Raw genomic sequence first — 17,215 nt, forward strand, 5'->3', positions numbered from 1 at the left:
ATTACAGCATGATATATTTGGCAGGATACCTTGCAGCTTCGCCTGTTTACCATTAGAGTGGAACGATATCCATTTGTTTTTCCAGTCCACCTCCATAGGGCTGAAAGCTTCAAGCCAATCCATGCCTAAATACCATGTCATATACTCTAAGTGGCAACACCTTCATATCTGTGATGAATGTGTATCCATTTTTTTTAGGAAATGTAAGTGCTATCTTGACAATGATTTCACACGAGTGAACCTGAGGCCCGTTAGTTACTGAGCTCCTCAATGCATTTGCTAAGATAAGACAGTGAAATGACGAAATACAGAACAACCCTGTGCACCACTGCACAAGTCTCACAAGGCAATATAGAACCTTCCTCACATGTTTGTGTATGCAAACTCAGTTCTGGTTGCCCTCCATACTTGAATTAGCTAAATTGATGAGCCAATATTCTGTTGCAAATGACCTGATGTATTTCAAAGGTCTTATTGATATGGAATGTCTGCAGTCGAAATTAGAAAAATTGGAGAAGCTATGTAATTCTAATAGTTGTGTGCCAAGAACTCGTTTGGGGATTCCACCAATTTAGCATGTCCCACAAAACAATAAAAAACATGGTGACTGCAGGCAGCAAAGTAACATGCATCCTACAACAATTCAATACTACCATTACATGGCCCGCCGGCCCATCATTGCCACGCAGGCATCTAGTCAGAATCACAAAACTTGAGGTCAAAGAGTAACTCCATAGCATCTAGTTCCTGCAATAGCTCCTTCACTGCGCGGGCTTGATCATTGTCCAGCCCATAATCTAACACCATGAAGTACAACTTAGATCGTCCGGAGTTATTCCATCTTTCAACTGCATCTCTTACTTCCATTTCGTTGGACACAACAAGAGCTGTCACATGTTCTGTGGGAGGTACAACAGATTGCAGTTTCTCAAATACTTGGCCCATAAGTTCAGCTGCCTTTCTAGCCTTACTAATACGCAATGATGCATTGGCAGCGAGAGTGCACACCGGTATAGGTAATATATAATCAAGCAACGGACCAAATTGCCCAAGCCATTTACATCCTTTTTGTAACCTCTCAACATTGCTCCTATTGTTTTCAAATATATTCACAACATACTTGTTGTACTTGTTGTGTATGAGTCTAGCACTCCATGAATTGTCCTCTAACTTTAGTTCATAGCATCTGTCTGCACAAGAGACAACAGGATTTTATTAGTTATTAGCACAACAGAAAGGCACAAAAATTTATTAGTTATTAGCAAAACACAAAAGGTACATAAGATATTATAGTTACTAGGAGGATTCCCCACGCGTTGTCGTAGGTATGAAGAAGGAATATAAATAGGTTAGAATGTTAATCAGTAAGAATCAGGAGATATATATGTATGGTGTTGGTAATGCAGCAATATATGTTAATAAATGATGTGGTTTGCTAATGTTAATAGCTTGAATGAAGACATAATGACATGTGTTAGTTGGATGTGTTAATGGATGCTGATGTAGACACTTTGCATGACGAGATAGTTAAATGTGCTAGTAGGATGTTCTAGTGGATGCTGATATGGACATTTTACATGGCAAGAGAATGCACTCTGCTGCAGCAAAGACTTTTGGGTCAGCATGCGCTGTCCATCTCTTGTGTTGTAGCAAGTAAGGCAATAGGCCACCTAAGTACTATAGTTGGTAGAGGTACATCAGCCATGGTAGTGGGCTGATCTAAGACTTGTACTAGAAGTACTAGGAGTAGGTAGTTGGTGTACACACCATACCTTCAGTGTACCTGGTAGAGGTACATGTAGGTGTATATATACTACTTCAATGAAATTGGAAAAGGCAGTTCAGGTTGCCACATTTAGAGGTTCAGTTTCAGCCAACGCTGAAACAGCGTGTGTGACTGTGTGTGTTGAGCTCCAGGAGGTCTTCTTCTACCTCTAGCTGGTGGGGTGAGTGAGGGTAGCTTAGCAGCTCACCTGAGCTTGGTTTGTAGGGGCCAATAGAGAAATTGCGAGTGGGGTTTATCTTTATAAGAGATATAGATTACACACCTTTTAAATTTGTGTTGCAGTTCACAATCTCATCAGATTGTATCATTTCCCAACAATTCTCAATATCCTCAGCCACCTCTGGCATGCCAGAAATGTCTTGGTCTTCCACCCTCTCATAGAAAAGAATATAGGCCTCACTGTTGAGAACTTGTTCAAGAGTGACTTGTCCAATGCAATGGTCGTTTGCACGAAACCATGAGGAAGAGCAGCTGCTACCCTCTTGCTGATTTCCAAGCCTTCTTGCTCTAACGTAGGCAATGTAGTGTCCTGACCTCAAGGTATCCTTGCCAATGTGCTCTACAACACCAGCTAGACGATAGCAGGTGCTACCTTCGTCAACAAAGCTGAATATTGGAGAAAATGAAACAGAATTAGGACCATATGGTCATAAATTAATGCAATCTTTTACAAATAATGCCATGCCTTTCTTGGTCATGTATCCTCATAACTGAACATTGTCAACAAGACTCCTCTGTCAGATAAACACCCACGATCCCTTCTCGAGTGATCAATCATCTATCAATGAAGTTCTCAACAAATAAAGGCTATAGAATTAAGAAGGCCTTACACATTTACCTTTCTCCCCCCCCCCCAAAAAAAAAATTTATTTATATATTTGAAAGACCAATACCAGAAGCCAGAACTGTAGCTAGATGCAAATAGATACTGAGCTCCCAGATATGATAATTCTATTTTACAGTGAAGTAAACAATACAGTGCATCAGTGAACTGGGATTGTAGCAGACGATCTGTGTGTTCCATTCATATTCAAATGTGATAATTCTGTCACAAACAAACTCAATTGCAACTGATTCACTGAAGCATTTTCCAACCAAACAAGATTATTTGATAGATTGAACAAGGTTCCGATCAACATCAGACTGTAGAAAATAACTACAAAGATCCACAGCTCCTATGCATATCCTGGGTTGAAGGACCCCCACCTGTGTGTACTCTTTTTCAATGATCTAGCTATCTTCTGTAATTGTAATTCGGCCATGGGCCATGTACTGAAACCTTCAGTGCTTTGGCACGGTCCATCACCGGCTAGCCGGAATCAATGGAAAACCAATCAGGTGGGGTCCCTCAACCCCCTCGGTGATTGACTCAAAAAAGAGAAAAAGGGCAGTTGCTTCCCAAACTGGAATCACAACTAATTTATAAACCTAGTTGGATTATTTGCATTGACATCTCATTTCCTTTCTTCCTAATGAAAAATAATACAGATTTTGTAAGTTTCTAGAGCTGCACTGGCTCCAACAATTACACCTGTTTAGACATGTTATTGATGGCATTTGTATAATTCTTTCACATAGTTCCAAATTCCAAATAGGGAAGTACCATATGACCCAGTGTCCCATTCCCATCGTTTATGAAATGGCAATGCATTTTGAATCTGACATGATGCTGGTAACTTTCATATGCAATGTTATTTTATAGCTTTTTTTCCTTCTCAAACCTTTCATTACTGCTGCAGTTTTTTTCTGCATATAAAACTTGTCCCTTTCAAACCTCTATGCAAATGATGGAAATTATTCGATTTTCCAGGAAATTAACATACTCTATATTTATATGGCATAAATTTTCACACACTATAATAATATAGCATACTTATTTCAAAATTGTACGTTCATTTGAAAAAAAAGAGAGAGACAAATCTAATGAGTATATGGCCACAAAGGCCCACATGATCACAAATGAGAACACTGACGTATGGGTAAAAAGAATCATTGACAAACAATGCCATGTGTTCTTAGTCTAGAGAAGGTCGTGTATTGTTAAAGCTAGTAGGAATGAAATAAACAGAAAAGCTTACACAATTAAACTTGCTACAAGTTAGAACTGCACAGATGTACAAGGTATTACTGTGAGGAACTATCGGTACCTGGGGTCCATGAACTGCTCTACATCAAGGTACTCCATAAATCTCACATGGCCACTTATTTTGCTCCCAACAGTGTCATGGCGGGATCTCTTAAGGTGAAGAGTTAATACAGGTGGAAGCATGGTAAAACGATAAATCATACTACTATCTCCAACATCATCTGTCTCCACATTTTTGCTGTCTTTCAATAGGTATGCTGTACGAGCCTGCTCTGATTGCTTCACCGTTCCCAACAGGTCAGTCTGTTTTTCAGCTGGAAGAATACCTCCATGACATTCAGATTCTTTACCGTGGCATGCTGTCCTGTCTGATTGTTCAATCTGGTCCCGAACAACTGTTTTGTCTTCATTGCCGCTTCCCACCGTCTGCTCACCATTTTTACTTTGACTGGCACTTGACTCCTCATGATCTATGGTACAATTTGGACAGCGCCAAGCTACCTGATGATCTTCAGAAAAAAGCAACAACAAGTCTTGAATCGATACAGAATCTGCTGTCAGTGAATCAACAGACTTGCCCTCCTGAATCAGCAAAGGACTCTGAACATCCTTCCTTTGACTGATACGTTGCACTTTAGTAGAATCTGCAGAATCAAGCATATATAATATTTAATTTTATCTGCAGTATCAACATCATGCAACCAGCAACTGGCATCCTCATCCTCTACATATTTTTTAGGATCTCTATCCTCCAAATTCAAAGTAGCTTTCTTTCTGAGAATCCCTGCACATGATTAAGCGGAGCAACAATTTATTATACGACGACAAGGACTCAAGTCTCAAGCTATTTATTCCAGTGGTAGTTTTACCTACGCTACAAACAGCATTGCCGTGTTACCACTTCTGAAAGATCCTGCTCACTTTTGTATACAAATCCCAAAGGTTTTCCTGACTTCTTTTCTGTCCATGTGTGCAAAGAGCCCTCAAACCATTTTCTCCACTTAGCAAGTGTGGGATACATATTCCAAAAAATGAAACGTTATTCTTATGTTGAGCAAGATAACCAATAAGAATTCCAGTTTCAAAGTGTTCCGTAGTTCCAGCATTTTCAATCCTCAAAAGTGGAATGACCTAGGAAGCTAGGACTCTAGAGTACCTCCAACATCTGCAGTCAAGGCATTTTAATAAGTGCAGGAGCAATCATAAACTCACCAACTTCCAAAGGCTTCTGTGTTTCCTCCACAGCCACCTCTGAACCAATAACATCAGAATAACCACTTGCAGGAACTGTTTGTATCTTTTCCAAGTTTCTCTGCACATCTGCTGGAAATAATTGAACAACAATCTCCCTGTTTCGAGATCTGGGACTCTCATTTGTTTGTGATAATGCAGCACTTTTGGTTGGATGCCCGTTTGATGGGAAACCCAATGACAGGTCCTGGAAAGGATAGGGAACCGGAGGAGACAAATGACCACATTTTTTGCAGGATAGCGTCCGAGCCATCACAAACCCAAAAATGGAATCCATCACTGTAGGAGCATCATTTTGCCAGCTATCATTCTCCTCACCTTGATTCCAAAGCTCGCGCAAGGCCGTAAGCAAATCGTGGCTGTCTTCCATAGCCCCAACTCCGAATTGCGGCGCACAGTCCTTGCGTACACATTCCAAAACTTCATTTGGGTTCAGCAAGTCTCCTGCAGCACTTGCCTCCAGAAAAAGCTTCTTGAGTACCTTGGCAAGGCGACTTTTTGGACGATCCAATGCTAACATCCTTTCTCGCAGCTTACCAAGCACAAATAGGCACTGCAATACTGCACTCATGTAGCATGTGTTTCCGCGATTTGGTATCCCTCTGATAGCATAGCCTTGCGCATCAGATGATCTGGACTCATACCTAGGCAATTTGTTTGCATGATCCACACCAACCACAGATGGACAGCTTTCAGCCTGAACTTTGCCTGTCATTTTCACCTTCTTTGGATTGACCTCCGCCTTAGTTTGACCTAAGATTGCATACATCCAAGAAAGCCAAATAAGTAGGGGATTTCTTGTGGGGATGGTAATAACCAAGAAGACGAAACATCAAAAACTTCAGCAAGTATTAACATTCCAGAACCACTACCAAGAACAGTGCAGACCAGTGATTGGGCCAAGGAAAATCAGGGGCAAACAACCATAGAAGGGAAAAAATTCAGAAAACATGAAACCCTGGCCAAGTCAAGAACGGCGCCAGGGATTCAAGAAGCAAAGCTACGGGACCACAAAGAGCAATGTCGGGGAAAGCTTACCAACAGATGCCGGGGGAGCTAGTAACTCTGGACTGACAATATCGCGGATCTCTTGATGACCAACCTTGTTGTCACCTGCCCCGAATTTGACCGGCTTTGGCACCTCAGCGTTACACTTGAAGCAGTATCCTCTTTCTGGATCACAGTACAGAACAGCAAACCAGTGCTTCTTCTTCAGGGCGTGTGCTCGAGAGTGCCCAAACGGGTAAGCAATTGACCCAACCCCGCAGCAGAGATGGTCGTAGCATGTCACGCAGATCAAGAGATCTCGCTTCTCGGGCCTGACTTTCACGATCCCCTTCTTGTCTTCGTCCCAACAACCATAGCAAGTCCATGCGTCATTGGACTTGAAGACTGGAAACAATTCCTCGATAGCACTCAATTCCTCAATAGCACTGTCAGTCATGACATGATTGCACTTGCACCGCCCCGCCCCTTCCACGATCAGCTCTGATGACTCAGGAACCGTAGGCACAGGCAGAGCCGCCAATGGCCGTTTGTCCTGCCGCCGCGGAGATTTACTCCGCGGGCTTCGAGATCTCTTCGGCGGGCTCCCCTCCGCCTCCTCCTTCGTTGGCGACTTCCCCGTCGGGTTCGGCTTCGACGCCCCACGAGCCAGAGCCAGAGCCGCGTCGTCCAGCCGCGGAGCTTTCTTCCGCGGACTTCCCTCCGCCTCCTCCCCCTTCGGCGGCGTCTTCCCCGTCGGACTCGGTGCCGACGCCACAGAACCCGTAGTCGGAGCCGCGTCGTCCACCCGCGGAGCTTTATTCCGGGGGCTTCCCTCGGCCTCCTCCTTCGGAGGCGTCTTCCCCATCGAGCTTGCCTGGAACACACAAGAGCCACAACAAATTAGAATCGCGTGAATCCGTTAAACCCCAAACCGCCCAGGAAACGAGAAAACCTGCGGATGACCCGACAATCGACAAAGCCAAAATGAGGAGCGGGCAAATACGAGAATCCGTCGAGAAGACCCAGGGAAGACGACGGAAAATCGAGCACTTCGGCGAGGATCAATAACCGCTGCCAGGAACCGTACGGGCCAGGGATAAACCAACCAACCAAACCAATAGAGCAAAAGGGTGATGAACCAGAGAAGAAGAATTCGACCCAGAACAACCCGAAGCCGCATTCGTTCGAATGGCGAGGATCAATAGCCAACACGCCATGGAATCGAACCGAGAGATTTCAAAGGCGGAGAACCAGAAGGGGGGAAACTATGAAATCGGTCGAGAAGACGCGCCAAACAGAAACCATTCTGGGCGGGAATCAACAACAGCGACCACGGATTCGGGGATCCGAACCAGCAAAACACCAATCGACCGAGCGACGAACAACATAACCGGAGAAGGAAGTAAGGAAGGCCGTGGGGCGGAAGCTTACCGGAAGACGACGGCAACGGAGCTCGGGGTCGACCGGTCCGCGGCGAGGCCGAGAGGGAGAGGGGGTTTGGTTTGAGAGGGAGGGCGGCAGAGGAGCAAATGATTTCGCGCTGGTTTGGTTTCGCTGGGGGCGGCGGTGGGGATTTTGGGGAGAGACGGTGGGCCGCGGAGTTGGGCTGGTTAGTTGGGAAGGTCGTGGGCCGTGGGCCGTGCGGACAAGGCCGGGGGATGGACATGGACCCGCGCTGGCTTTGCCATTAGCCAATATGGCCCGATCCGCAATCACACAATGTAGAAAAATGTACGGAAAGTTCATGTTGGGAATTAGGTACACACATAATAACCCATACAAATGTGTGACAAATATAGGGAGTCTTAAGTTTAGAAAAATGTATATATAGGGAGTGTTTCCGTGAGAGAGACGGATGTTTCTATGTTGGAAGCTTGTATTCCACATAGAAAGAAAGCACATGGATGTCTCCATGTTGGAAGCTTGTATCCACATAGAAAGAAAGCGCATTGGTTGGCCACGTCCTTTGGTGGTTCACTTGAATAAAACTAGGTGAATTCTCCGCGCGTTGCTACGGAAATTTTTTAAAAGTAAATTATTATATACATAGCATTACTATATGGTATTCAGTCTATTATGTATGTATGTATATAAATTTGATTTGCATGTATTTTATTGTATTTAATATGGAATGACATGGACTTAGTAGGGAATGATGTAGACACCTTACATGAAGAGATAGAATATTTAGTGGGTCACTTAGTAGTGAATGATGTGGACACTTTGCATGGAGAGAGAATTCATCTAGTGGGGTTTAGCATTATAAGAGTTATAGATAGTCATTTTCCTTGATTGTTTATATGTACACGTAAGAGAATGAGTATTTTTTTTCTTTTGTAGGTGCTTCGAACCCACCAAGAAAAATTCCATATTCCTACTTCAATTCTAAAAATATATATATTATTTTAGAGGTTTAGAAGCATAGTCAATGAAACTACACTTTTCTTTACAATTTTATTGTGGCACTTAAGAAAAATTATAGAACTCAAGCTAATTCAGGATTTGTGTTATTGTGGGTGCCTCTAGTTCACTCTCTCATTTTACAATGAGTAATAGTACAATTCTCGTTGACAACCCAAATATTTGGTGACAATAATCCAAGAGTAGGTTCTTATGTAGGAATTTTTGATTTATAGTGAGAAGACAATAATACGAAGCCGCATATCACGGGGCATGTTGATTATCACTAAAAATAATGACATCATTAAATATGAGTACCTGTGTCAAGGTGAAGACCTAACTTGAGCTTCAGTGACAGTGGAAAAATATCCCCTTAAGGTCTTGTTTGGATGTAGTCGGTTTCGCATCAATCCACATGTGTTGGGGTGGGTTGGAGTGGAACTTGAACTAAATTCCACCCCAATCCACTCCAACACATGTGGATCGAGGTGAATCCGACAACATCCAAATAAGGCCTTGTTTGGATGTAGTCGGATTCACATCAATCCACATGTGTTGAGGTGGACTGGAGTGGAAATTGAACTAAATTCTACCCCAAGACAGAGGCCCACCCTCCCATCCAACAATGAGTACCGGTAGAATTCTCGATAATCCAAAATTAACTTGAAAAGGTGCTGAGAAACAAACAAAACACCCTCGATAATCTCAAATTGGGAAATCCAAATGGTCGTAGAAAAGCAGAGCTCCAATGAAAATAAAAGTCTTCATGTGGTTAGCAAAACAAGGTAGGCTACAAACAGGGGCGAATTTGAAGAAAAGGTAGGCTCCATTTAGGTGAAGGAGAAGAAGTTTAGCGTGAATCTATATATCAAATCATGGGATAAGAAATTTGACATATTTCTTGGAAAATTTTGGTGACACATAAATAGCAATTCCTGGTTAAATAATTACTTATGTACACTTTTCATCCATATACACAGTTTTTTCTTCCTCTGTATGTATTTATTAGTTCAATTCAAACCCTAACATCATACTTTCACATTCGACCGTATTAGTTGCTTGAAATCTTGTATTCACTTATTACTTTAAAACTCTTATGATTACTATACCTTTTTTTAGTTCAATTTATATTTTATCAAAAACGATTTTATGTCCTAGACTACGATATTAATATTGTTGTGATCTATGCATAAATGTTCGTTTAAGGCCGCATCGACCAAGCCACTCAAAATCAGCTACGGAGCTGCTTCAAGTAAGACTTAGGAGAGGCCAATATATAGTGCTAAACTCAAAAGAATGTTAATATTTAAGCTTAACAATCTCCCCGACTACTCCAAATGAATTGGCCTGTTCAAGCGCTAAGTTAGGTTAGAATGAGGTTTTGATCGGGGCAAAGAAAACTTGATTTTCGGCTGGTCCAATCCTAATCTGTCCCGATATCGGGCAAGATTTTCAGCCCACGCGTCCGTCCATCTGGTCGTTTCTCAGGCTAAAAAGTACTGTTCGAAATGTTTGATTGAATATCATAATTTGCTTATGTCCGAAATGTTCACAAATTTAGTCTCACCTGAAATTACTTTAAATTGTTTTTGCATGCACGTATAATTTTAACGAACTTTGCTTTTTAAATCAAATGAGTTTAACATTGATATTTAGTTTTACAATATTGTTATCTTATCGGACAATAATCTAATATTTAGGACATGTTTAGTTCTCTATTTGGGCCCAAAAAATGGTTTTGGCCCACCATTATGCAGAATGAAACTAAACACTATCCAAAAATTTTAGCAAAATAGTCGTCATTTTGCATTTGGGATTTTAGCCTCAAGAGCAAAAAAAAAACCCCAAAATAGCAGCTTCATATATTTTGGACCCTGGAAATTTTGGTATTTTGAATGGAACTAAACCATGCATTTCTGCCTCCTGCTGGCTGAAATGCAGGGAATGTGTTTTCTGCCTCCTGCTGGCTGAAATGCAGGGAATGTGTATCCTTCTAGTCTCTTCGAAACAAATTTTTCTTTGTGGAGTAATTTTTCTGTCGGGCTAAGTCATTTTACTATGGAACTTTTTTTCCCCTTGGACGTGGAACAATCTTTCCTTCCAACTAGAGTATATTTGATCTAACGATCCATCATGCACGCAAAGATGTCTTTCTAGTAGCTTGTGTGACATATAGTAATTTTTGTGTTCCGCTTGGCAAGCATGGTCATAGCGCGGCTGGATATCAGCAATTCAGAAGCGGCAGCAGCAGCTAGCCGTTCATCTTTAGCGTTCTCGCCGATATGCTTCACATGGGTAATGGGTTCACTTTAGACGGATGTACTACCAAGGATTATATATCTACAGGAGATCATTTATTTGCATTCCCATGTAAAATTAGACATCTTGCAGTGCAGGTAATGAACTCAGAGCTGTTCACTCGAGTAAACTCACACAGCTCTCCAGGTTATAAAATGAAAGAAACCAACACAGAGACAAAACCCTAGACTGACAGCAGAAATTACATTGTAAATACCTACAGTGGTGCTGAGCAATGCTACCCTCCCTCTCTGGTCATCAACAGGCGGCACAAATGAGCCCTAATGTACAATTACCCAGGAGCAGGCAGGCAGGTAGAATATCACAAGAGAGTCATCTCCCAGACATTAGGTTCACCAGACCTTGGTTCTCCTGGATCGCGTTCATATCCCAGAATTCGCTCGTCGATGAGAGTGTCATCAGCGCCACGACTATGGATCTCATTGTGGGCCTCGCCTTGGGGTCTTCCTGCGTGCACGCCCTTGCGAGAACTGTCATCTGCCAAAACAGCAAATGATGTGTTACACTGACAATTTTGGAACATAGCAAGAAGGGTAAAGATAATTCTACAGAAGCGTTATATTGATCGTCTGTGCATGGTTCTAACTTTGAGGATTGAGTCCATGGGGTAATCCTCGCCTAACGCTGGATCAATCAGTCTTTGAAGACCTTCCTTAGGATCCGGTGTGTTTAGAGCCTCCTCAAACTGCACTTTGTAATAAGGTGATTGGTTAGTCATCATAGTGTTATAAATGTGCTTGCAAGGAAAAAAACAGAGTTTGGTCCATTGTCTACTGTCTAATCATCCACGAACACATGACAACAAACCAGAGCAGGTATGCCTCGTCTATAAACATACAACTCAAAGGAATAACAGATGATCAGGTCAAAACATTTATTCAAAACTGGAAGTATTGAACTACTGATGTAGATTTTACACTAGGAAGTAACAAATGTCCTTATGGTAATGAAGCGCAGAGCAGTTTTCTTTTTCTTTCCTCGAGAAATTGGCCACGAACTCTGGCATTTACACAATGACAATGGCAGCTAAACCATACTAGAGCTAGCGCCCGTGTTTAACTAGACCACTGGTCTATTCCATAGAAATAGAATGTAAAAGAGTTGATTTAGCATAATAATTACCAGATAAACCAATCCCTTTGAATCACTAGAAGACTCGGTTGATCTGACAATAGCATCTTTGGCCGAAATAAGTTCATAGAGAACAACGCCAAAGGCATAAACATCGACCTTTGGAGAAACATCACCATACCGAGCATATCTGCAAATGACATACCCCATAGATGTCAACATTCATCATAGATGGTGGTACTCTGGAATCACACAACCATGCCATGACATATAAACATTTAAGACACGTACTCAGGAGGCATGTAACCAAATGTGCCTACAATTCCACGTGTGGGTAGTGATGTATTACCAACTTGTGTAAGTTTTGTTAAACCAAAATCTGCGACCTGGAAGGTAGACATAATTATTTCATCAAGGATTCAAGAAACATATTTAGAAAGACCCATGAACTAGTCAAACCTTTGCACGGTAGTTCTTGTCTATCAAGATATTTGCTGATTTGATATCCCGATGTATGTACACTGGAACAGTATGTTCATGAATGTACTCAAGACCTCTTGCTGAATCTAGTGCAATCTGAACCCTGGCAGCCCAAGACAGAGGCTCATAACCTATATGAACATGTGTGGTGATTAATTTGCAGGAAGCATCAGATAGGCATGCCAGACAAGCTAAGAGGTGACACATTACCAGTTCCACGTAAATGCTGGCTTAAGTTTCCATTCTCGATAAACTCATATACAAGAAACAAGGAACTTTCGGTGCAAAAACCAATCAATCGCACCTGTGTGAAATAAAGATTGGTAATCACAGCCAAAGGAACAATACAAGGATTAACTTGAATGGAGATAACAAGGAAATTACATGATTGTTCCTACCCACACAAAACTAATACTATGCTGGAAGGAAGGAAAGACAGGAACACAAGGTAAAGATACAAGGATGAAACACATATATTTCCTCAACTTGATTTAAATTATGTGAAAGATATTGATGTGCACAATCTTCATGTATAAGGGTGATGCTATCCATTATCAATGAGCAAGATAACCCACAATCTCACCCTGAACTGATATTGACACTCGTGACACCCTTTCCCAGTTAAATGTGACTTGTAAGAGTTAACAATAATGAAAAGCACTTCATCAAGGCATGCATCCCATACTATTGTGCTCGAGAGTTCCTACTTCCCACAACAACCTGACACTCATCTAAAAGTTGCTATCCATAGGATGTTGAATTTCCTACTAATCTTGCCTATGAAGTAAGTTTAAATTGTTTCAGAACTTTTCTGCTCCATATCAATTAGAATTCAAAGGAGAATATGGAGCAAAAATAAACAACTATACAAGTAATGACAAAATATACAGTCAGAATTGCTGTGTACATCAGAGTAACATGTACTCCAAACATAAATGTGTGCCTATTGGCTTTATATGTGAGAAAGTAAACAAATCTAAGGGGAAAACCACATATCAAATATGCTGTTGCAGTAAATAAAAAGAAGCCACTAACCAGATTCAGATGATGAACATGCGTCAAAACCTTTAACTCAGCAAGGAACTCATGAGAAGCCTGCATATCCATTTTCTTTATAGCAGCTTTCTGGAGACACCCAAAGCAAAACATTTCAAATGAAGAATAGATATGATTATATGCAGCTGAAAAATAAGTTTGAACATTGAACTAACCTCGCCCCTGAGCTCAGCATAATAGACAGCGCCAAAACCACCTTGCCCGATTTTGTTACTCATGCTAAATCCCTCTGTGGCATTGAAAAGTTCTTCATACGAGAACTCTACTGATTTGTCAACAGTAATTCCTGGAACTCCAGAGGCACTATCAGCTTGATTGGTTGACAGTGCAGATTTATCCATGGATGTAGTAGCTGGAGAAAAATAAATAGTAGTAGTTCAGAAACTTGTGGAAGCTCCACTCACATTGTACGCTTATGGAAATAATGGAAAGAGGGCATGGCATCCAAGGGTGTTAACTCTTCTGTGTGCTAAGAAGTACACTTATGGGTACTTGAATCGTAACATAGACCTTTTAGCACATAAAAAAACACATAGGACACGGACTCTATTTACTAAACAAGATTTCTGGTTTCCAGACAGATAAATAATAGCTTCACAGGGTAATCCTCTACAAATCGGAAGCATCAGAACCTCAAAACACTGAAACCAATATTATGCTTGTACATTGCTTACATGAGCAAAGGAAAAAATGAACATGCAACAGTGGAATCATGATTATGATTTTTTTTTACGGAAGATGTTAAAAAAAATAATTTCCTGTTGCAGGATAATATACATAGAAAGAGAAGCAAATGATGTCATTACCAAGTTGGGTAGAGTATTCAGAAGATGGTAGTAAGGCAGCCTTGTTTGCCTTTCTTCGCCTATAGAACATGGTATATAACAAGACAACCAGGACCAGAACAGCAACACCACCAAGAACTCCTCCTACTATAGCTCCTACAGAAACTCCATTTCCTGCCCCGAATCGATGATGAGATTGACAATGTGTACAAGATTCACACTTTTTTTCTCACAAGAATAGCTGGCATCCAGTTTTTCTTGCAAAAACCTTAACACGGAAGCATAATTATCCTGCAAAAGGACAGAAGCTGCCTGTACTGCACAAGATGAGAATGCTTATCAGCATGAGTGCACAGGAGTTGATAATATTCAAGTGAATATTGTACGATGCAATAAGCTGGCAGCAAAACTTACCCTGGTGATTTTAAAGGACGGTAACTTCCATTGGGATCTGGAGGAGCAAAAAGAAGAAAAAAGGCAGAGAAACCCATTTTAGCAAGAAAAGATCAATCCAACAGAGTTCGCACTAATGCTAACAGCATTTTAGAGGTTAAATTGCAACAAAATAACTGCGCAGTTCACAGAATGAAGCCAGCCCTGCAACTGCATACTATCAGAAATGTCACATGTGCAGATGCATTGAGGATTCCAAGGGAATTTTTTTACTAAGACCTGGAAACTTTGACTTTTACATAACTATGCCTGAAGAGAGGCCATGAACCAACAAATGGAAACGGTAGCAAGCATCAAACACCAAACAATTTAGGAATATGTCAACCACAGTGCCATAAAGAATTCAGTCGGTTCTTCATCTAATTGCAAACAGACAAACACAATCAATGTGACTGTATATAGGAATAATTAGCTATGTCATTATAAAGCAAGCCCGGATCAATCAATCCATGCACACTGACGACAAACTATGAAGAAAACACCTCAAATCGAAGCTAGCATCCTAGATTACCATTCAGTTCAGCAGTGGTTGGTTACAGAACACCCACAATTCCCTGCATAATACTAATAACCCCCAGAACTCCCTCCTACATTTCTCGCTAAGCTAAGCTAAAATTGAACTGAATCCCCCGCAATTGACATGACACAACAGCAGGAGCTAGAAATGATCACCTTTGACGGGGATGAAAACGAGCCCACTTGTAGCGGTGTCCATGCCGGGGTTATACTTGCGGAGCAGGTCCAGCTGCGACTGCGAGTTGAAGCTGTAGTTGGCGGCGACGGCGGTGAGGGTCTGGCCATCGAGCGGGTAGGTGAGGAACAGCCCGTAGTCCGGCGAGATATTCGGGTCCCCGCAGGAGCAGTTGACGGTGACGTTGACGGTGCCGGTGTCGGGGATGTTGGTGGAGGGGTACGTGTTGGTCTCGGCGAGCCAGTCGGACGTGGTGAGGTTGTTGAAATGGCCGGCGACGCTGGTGTAGGTGTCGCCGCTGGCGACCTTGTAGGGGAGGGAAGCGGCGAGGTAGGTGGAGAAGGGCGCCCTCGGGAGCGCGAGGCTGTCGCAGCGGAAGTAGACGTTGACGCTTTTGCCGGCGGCGATGAAGTCCAGGTTGGTGTTGCCGGGGTTGTAGGGCGCCAGCGTCTTGTAGTCGCTGATGCCGAAGAGGCTCGCGATGTAGGTGAGGTTCTCGTTCCGGGAGATGAGGTAGGAGCCGAGCGCGAGGTCGCAGCCGCCCCCCGCCGCCGCCGCGGCCGACGCCGCCGCTGCGAGGAGGAGGAGCCGCATGAGGACGCGTGGCGGCGCCATGTGGACGGACGGCGAGGAGGAGCAGGACGAGGAGGAGGGAACCCTAGCAGCGGAAGCGTGTAGCCATTAGAGGAGGAGGAGGAGCTGGGGGAGGTGCGGTGCGGGGAGTTGGGGGAGGGGGAGAAGCAGCAGCAGAGCACAGCTAGGCACGCGGCGACGACGGGCGCGACAACGCGGCGGGAGTTTGACCCCGGGCGCGCACCGCACAGGGTGCGGGGGGCTCCCGGTGGGCCCCACCCCCGTGTTCGCGGTGACACTGGCAGGTGGGGGCTCGATGGGCGGGCAACGGACAGACAGAGAGACATGTGAATCGAACGCGGGGGGCGGGCCCACCACATATAGGAGGAGTCGTTCCGGGGAGGCGCGGTGGCGGAAGTCGCCAGCGACGACGGGGCCAGCAACGGCGGCGGTCAAACCGTCAGAGGGAGGTGGGAATTGGGAAGCGCTGCTGGGCCAGGTCGGCAACGGGCCACGGGATGCTGTCCCATTCGGGGATGTTTCGCTTTTGTCCCTGGGCGCTAATCCCGTTTTTGTCATCTTGTCATTACCAAGGATAATCATACGTTTTAAATCCGTAGTACTACATCAGTGATAAAGTGCACCGGGCACTACCGTCACTGCGTCAGGTTTCTCCGGGAAGCGATATTTGTTTATGTGCAGGACTGCTTCTGTCGTCACGCTTGTCCGTACCGTAGATGCTGCTTGCTTGATTACTCCGTCGGTCCTAAATTAAGTCAATTTCTAAAATTGTTCTAAATTAAATTATTTTTAAGTTTGATGAATTTTATAGAAAAAAAATGCAATATCATGTAAAATATTTTCATATAATATACTTATATGATATTAGAGATGTTTTTATCCTTTTCTCTAAAGTTGTTCAAACTTAATATAATTTTGATTTAAGGTGATTCTAGAAATTGGTTTATTCTAAAGATAGAAATAGTATTTTGTACAATCTTATTAATAAGACAAATAAATGAGTGAAGCATCTAAATGGGGCCACAGGTTGTCTACTCAGTTTTGGTCACTACTCACTAAGCTTGGTTATCATGTACTCTAGCAAAAAAGTTTTTATGGATCTGGAGTTCTGGACTCTTATCTCGTTGGATTCTTCTGGTCAAATATGGTGGCAGAGGTTGGGGCTTTTCACTACTTGCTTGATTCCGCCTGAAGCCACAGTCTCTGTGATTGCAATCAGCTTCAGTGCGAATTTTCAAGAAGCAGCACAGCTCAGG

The 17,215-nt window shown here is 42.9% G+C and overlaps 2 protein-coding genes across 2 annotated transcripts; both read right to left on the reverse strand.

The window, feature by feature from the left end:
• Nucleotides 459–7,643, reverse strand: LOC8060584 (ubiquitin carboxyl-terminal hydrolase 2). Its single transcript, XM_021465729.1, has 6 exons — nucleotides 7,542–7,643; nucleotides 6,162–6,984; nucleotides 5,051–5,876; nucleotides 3,934–4,533; nucleotides 2,049–2,392; nucleotides 459–1,190 (listed from the first exon to the last, which is right to left on the reverse strand). The coding sequence occupies exons 2-6, from the start codon at nucleotides 6,973–6,975 to the stop codon at nucleotides 694–696; spliced, it is 3,081 nt and encodes a 1,026-aa protein (XP_021321404.1). The 5' UTR covers nucleotides 6,976–6,984; nucleotides 7,542–7,643; the 3' UTR covers nucleotides 459–693.
• On the reverse strand, nucleotides 10,831–16,140 carry LOC8060585 (chitin elicitor receptor kinase 1). Its single transcript, XM_021465374.1, has 11 exons — nucleotides 15,347–16,140; nucleotides 14,636–14,672; nucleotides 14,243–14,394; nucleotides 13,592–13,788; nucleotides 13,416–13,505; nucleotides 12,591–12,684; nucleotides 12,360–12,511; nucleotides 12,192–12,286; nucleotides 11,952–12,090; nucleotides 11,416–11,514; nucleotides 10,831–11,306 (listed from the first exon to the last, which is right to left on the reverse strand). The coding sequence occupies exons 1-11, from the start codon at nucleotides 15,978–15,980 to the stop codon at nucleotides 11,142–11,144; spliced, it is 1,854 nt and encodes a 617-aa protein (XP_021321049.1). The 5' UTR covers nucleotides 15,981–16,140; the 3' UTR covers nucleotides 10,831–11,141.

The sequence above is a fragment of the Sorghum bicolor genome, chromosome 7 (assembly GCF_000003195.3).
Source record: "Sorghum bicolor cultivar BTx623 chromosome 7, Sorghum_bicolor_NCBIv3, whole genome shotgun sequence".
Lineage (NCBI taxonomy): Eukaryota > Viridiplantae > Streptophyta > Magnoliopsida > Poales > Poaceae > Sorghum > Sorghum bicolor.

Coding starts and splice junctions, on each gene's coding strand:
- LOC8060584 (XM_021465729.1), bottom strand. CDS start 6,975: ATGGGGAAGACGCCTCCGAAGGAGGAGGCCGAGGGAAGCCCCCGGAAT. Junction 5,877..6,161: donor AGCTCCCCCGGCATCTGTTG/GTAAGCTTTCCC, acceptor ATGCAATCTTAG/GTCAAACTAAGGCGGAGGTC. Junction 2,393..3,933: donor GAGCAGTTCATGGACCCCAG/GTACCGATAGTT, acceptor TCCAATATTCAG/CTTTGTTGACGAAGGTAGCA.
- LOC8060585 (XM_021465374.1), bottom strand. CDS start 15,980: ATGGCGCCGCCACGCGTCCTCATGCGGCTCCTCCTCCTCGCAGCGGCG. Junction 14,673..15,346: donor CGTTTTCATCCCCGTCAAAG/GTGATCATTTCT, acceptor TTGCTCCTCCAG/ATCCCAATGGAAGTTACCGT. Junction 13,506..13,591: donor ATGCTGAGCTCAGGGGCGAG/GTTAGTTCAATG, acceptor GGGTGTCTCCAG/AAAGCTGCTATAAAGAAAAT.